The sequence below is a fragment of the Crinia signifera genome, chromosome 3, assembly GCF_055691185.1.
Source record: "Crinia signifera chromosome 3, ASM5569118v1, whole genome shotgun sequence".
NCBI lineage: Eukaryota > Metazoa > Chordata > Amphibia > Anura > Myobatrachidae > Crinia > Crinia signifera.
Window position 1 is genome coordinate 339,407,754 of NC_139219.1, and position 4,402 is coordinate 339,412,155.

Here is a 4,402-nt window from a genome sequence, read left to right on the forward strand (position 1 = left end):
TGCGATGTGACTCATCCTTTTTCTCCCCCCAGATGTCGCATCTGTTCAACGTGGCGCACACACTGCGGATGTTGGTGCAGAAGGAGCGGGGCCTGGACATACTGAAGGTGCTCATTGTGTTACTTCTAGATGTCTCCTCTTAGTCTGGTAGCGAGCGCTCTCTTACTGTCGCACGCTCTCTCCCCCTCTCTCAGGGTAAGGTGATGGCATCCATGTTCTTTGAGGCCAGCACGCGGACCAGCAGTTCCTTTGCAGCGGCCATGCATCGCCTTGGGGGGTCAGTCATCAGCTTCTCGGAGACCACCTCCTCCGCCCAGAAGGGGGAATGTCTCACGGACTCTGTGCAGACGATGAGTTGTTACTCCGATGTGTTGGTGGTGAGACACCCGGAGCCTGGTGCGGTGGAGGTAAGAACATTGCTATTCGCCAGTCCCCCCGCCATATCCCACATTGCCTGCTCATAAACGGCTATTGTGTTCTCCCCAGCTGGCTGCCAAACACTGCCGGAAGCCGGTCATCAATGCCGGAGACGGGGTGGGCGAGCACCCGACACAGGCACTGCTGGATATCTTCACTATCCGAGAGGAGCTGGGAACGGTCAATGGGATGACGGTAAGGTCCACCGTGGTGGCTGATTCTGCTCTGTTGGACATTATCTGTGGCCCTTTATAACAACAGGTCTCTATGATGACCCGTGGCATGACAGATCTCCTCATGTGTGTTACGGTGTTGCGTTACACGCTTGAGGTTGTGGTTTCCTGCAGTCTGTACATTTACATGTAATCGTTTCCTTTCTAGATTACGATGGTGGGGGATCTGAAGCACGGCCGCACAGTGCATTCTCTTGCCTGCCTCCTAACCCAGTACAGGGTCAACCTGCGCTACGTTACCCCTAGCAGCCTGCGGATGCCCTCAAAGATCATTCACTTTGTCGCTTCCAAGGGAATCAAGCAGGTGAGGGGCCAATGGCTTCTGAGCTGGCAGTGTGTGGAAGATATATAGGGGTACCCCATGGTTTCCAAGGTAGAGGGGAGGGAGGGTGGGCACACCATGGCTTCCTGGGTGGGGAGAGGAGGGTGGGCACACTATGTCTTCCATGGTGGGGAGGGGGTTGTTGGGCGCACCATGGCTTCCTGGGTGGGAGAGGAGGGTGGGCACACTATGTCTTCCATGGTGGGGAGGGGGTTGTTGGGCGCACCATGGCTTCCTGGGTGGAGAGGAGGCTGGGCACACTATGGCTTCCTGGGTGGAGAGAGGAGGGTGGGTACACATCTGTTTCCAGAGAGCGGTTGTTGGGCACACCATGGCTTCCTGGGTGGAGAGGGGATGGTGGGCACACCATGGCTTCCTGGGCGGAGAGAGGGGATGGTGGACACACCATGGCTTCCTGGGTGGAGAGGGGATGGTGGGCACACCATGGCTTCCTGGGCGGAGAGAGGGATGGTGGACACACCATGGCTTCCTGGGTGGAGAGAGGGGATGGTGGGCACACCATGGCTTCCTGGGTGGAGAGAGGGGATGGTGGGCACACCATGGCTTCCTGGGTGGAGAGAGGGGATGGTGGGCACACCATGGCTTCCTGGGTGGAGAGAGGGGATGGTGGGCACACCATGGCTTCCTGGGTGGAGAGAAGAGGGTGGGCACACCATGGCTTCCTGGGTGGAGAGGGGATGGTGGGCACACATCTGTTTCCAGAGAAGGGATGGTGGGAATGCCATGGGTGAAGAGGGGATGGTGGGTACACCTTGGCTTCCTGGGTGTAGAGGGGATGGTGGGCACACCTTGGCTTCCTGGTTGTAGAGGGGATGGTGGGCACACCTTGGCTTCCTGGGTGTAGAGGGGATGGTGGGCACACCTTGGCTTCCTGGGTGTAGAGGGGATGGTGGGCACACCTTGGCTTCCTGGGTGTAGAGGGATGGTGGGCACACATCTGTTTCCAGAGAAGGGATGGTGGGAATGCCATGGGTGAAGAGGGGATGGTGGGCACTCCTTGGCTTCCTGGGTGAAGAGGGGATGGTGGACACTCCTTGGCTTCCTGGGTGAAGAGGGGATGGTGGACACTCCTTGGCTTCCTGGGTGAAGAGGGGATGGTAGGTACACCTTGGCTTCCTGGGTGTAGAGGGGATGGTGGGCACACCTTGGCTTCCTGGGTGTAGAGGGATGGTGGGCACACCTTGGCTTCCTGGGTGTAGAGGGGATGGTGGGCACACATCTGTTTCCAGAGAAGGGATGGTGGGAATGCCATGGGTGAAGAGGGGATGGTGGGCACTCCTTGGCTTCCTGGGTGAAGAGGGGATGGTGGACACTCCTTGGCTTCCTGGGTGAAGAGGGGATGGTGGACACTCCTTGGCTTCCTGGGTGAAGAGGGGATGGTAGGTACACCTTGGCTTCCTGGGTGTAGAGGGGATGGTGGGCACACCTTGGCTTCCTGGGTGAAGAGGGGATGGTGGGCACTCCTTGGCTTCCTGGTTGGGCTGTGTACAGGTTGGCGTTAGTCTGCTTTGGACAGTACAGACATTTCTGGTCTTCCCGTACCCAGGAGGAATATGAGAGCATTGAGGAAGCGCTGCCGGACACGGACGTCCTTTATATGACGCGGATACAGAAGGAACGGTTTGCTAGCAAGGAGGAGTATGACAAAGTAAGACATTGGTGGTTTGGGGAGCGGAGCGTTGTGCTAGTATGATGATGTCGGTGTGACCCCTGTGTCTCTTCTGTCTTCAGTGTTTTGGGCAGTTTATTCTCACGCCCCACATCATGACCCGGGCCAAGAAGAAAATGGTAGTGATGCACCCGATGCCGCGAGTCAATGAGATCAGGTAAGGAAGGGGCAAGCCGCTTTCTGCTCTTGTCCCATAGACCATGGTGGGAGCTGCACCACCTTGGAGTATGTCGCAGGAGGGGCCCCTGCCATGGCGCCCACCAGCACCCCTCCATATAATGCCAGCCATTGTTACCCACCAGCACCTCTCCATATAATGCCAGCCATTGTTACCCACCAGCACCTCTCCGTATAATGCCAGCCATTGTTACCCACCAGCACCTCTCCGTATAATGCCAGCCATTGTTACCCACCAGCACCTCTCCGTATAATGCCAGCCATTGTTACCCACCAGCACCTCTCCGTATAAATGCCAGCCATTGTTACCCACCAGCACCTCTCCGTATAATGCCAGCCATTGTTACCCACCAGCACCTCTCCGTATAATGCCAGCCATTGTTACCCACCAGCACCTCTCCGTATAATGCCAGCCATTGTTACACCACCAGCACCTCTCCGTATAATGCCAGCCATTGTTACACCACCAGCACCTCTCCGTATAATGCCAGCCATTGTTACCCACCAGCACCTCTCCGTATAATGCCAGCCATTGTTACACCACCAGCACCTCTCCGTATAATGCCAGCCATGTTACACACCAGCACCTCTCCGTATAATGCCAGCCATTGTTACCCACCAGCACCTCTCCGTATAATGCCAGCCATTGTTACACCACTGATCGGGTCTTGGTTTTGTTCTTTGTCTCATTTTGCAGCCTTGAAGTGGATTCCGACCCACGCGCTGCTTACTTCCGCCAGGCTGAGAATGGCATGTACGTACGCATGGCGCTTCTCGCCACTGTACTGGGCAAATACTGAGTTTGGGGGCATTAACTCTTTTTATCTGGAGGAATCAACGCTGCAAAATCTGGATCTTCTGAGACCTTCGATCAGTCCAGGAAAAGCCGTAGGGGGAGGCCACGCTCGGTCACATTCTAGACGTGTGCTTGTAGATTCTATGTACCATTCCCAATACTGTACATCTGCACCCCAGGCAATCCCCCCTGCACAGGTCGCTGTAGTGCTCAGTGTGTGCACTGATTGCTGGGCTGGTTCCAGAAAGTTATATTAGTCCCTATCCCACATCCAGCTGTGGTGTCCTCGTTACCTGCACTATAACTGTTCCTCTCCATGCAGTCACCAGCGGTGATCAATAATGTCACTTAGTAATACACCATTTGCTCACCACATCATTGTATGATCTGCAGCATGAAGGCTGGAGTTATCCGCTATACGTTCCTTACCTTCCAGCGCTACAGTCCTGAAGGTCTTCATTACATCTGCCGGATATCTGGTCTGAGGCCTCTTGTCCGTTAGGTAATACATTAGTGCTCTGCTTTCCTCCACATGGTACACTGTGGGCAAGTCTCCCCCCATGGTGGCTCTGCATGGATACATGGGCTAGAATGCTGCTTTACTGTACGACCCGTGCCCTCTGCTGCTCAGACTAGTTGTTCATAGTGAGGGATGAGACGGGCGATGGTGGGTATGGATGGGGTAATAACAAACGGTTTTTATAATGTGAAGTTAGAGGGAATGCTTATTTTTCTCCTTTTTTCTAAATAAAATGAATTGCGTACAA

At 55.1% G+C, this 4,402-nt stretch overlaps 1 protein-coding gene across 1 annotated transcript in view; it reads left to right on the forward strand.

Moving 5' to 3' along the window:
* CAD (carbamoyl-phosphate synthetase 2, aspartate transcarbamylase, and dihydroorotase) overlaps positions 1 to 4,402 on the forward strand; it is a 47,153-nt gene extending 42,751 nt beyond the window's left edge. Inside the window, exons 12-18 of the mRNA XM_083175118.1 lie at positions 5 to 107; positions 195 to 407; positions 487 to 612; positions 799 to 954; positions 2,540 to 2,641; positions 2,725 to 2,819; positions 3,537 to 4,402. Coding sequence (XP_083031244.1) covers positions 5 to 107; positions 195 to 407; positions 487 to 612; positions 799 to 954; positions 2,540 to 2,641; positions 2,725 to 2,819; positions 3,537 to 3,639 — 898 coding nt within the window. The 3' untranslated portion in view covers positions 3,640 to 4,402. The remainder of the gene's footprint in view (positions 1 to 4; positions 108 to 194; positions 408 to 486; positions 613 to 798; positions 955 to 2,539; positions 2,642 to 2,724; positions 2,820 to 3,536) is intronic.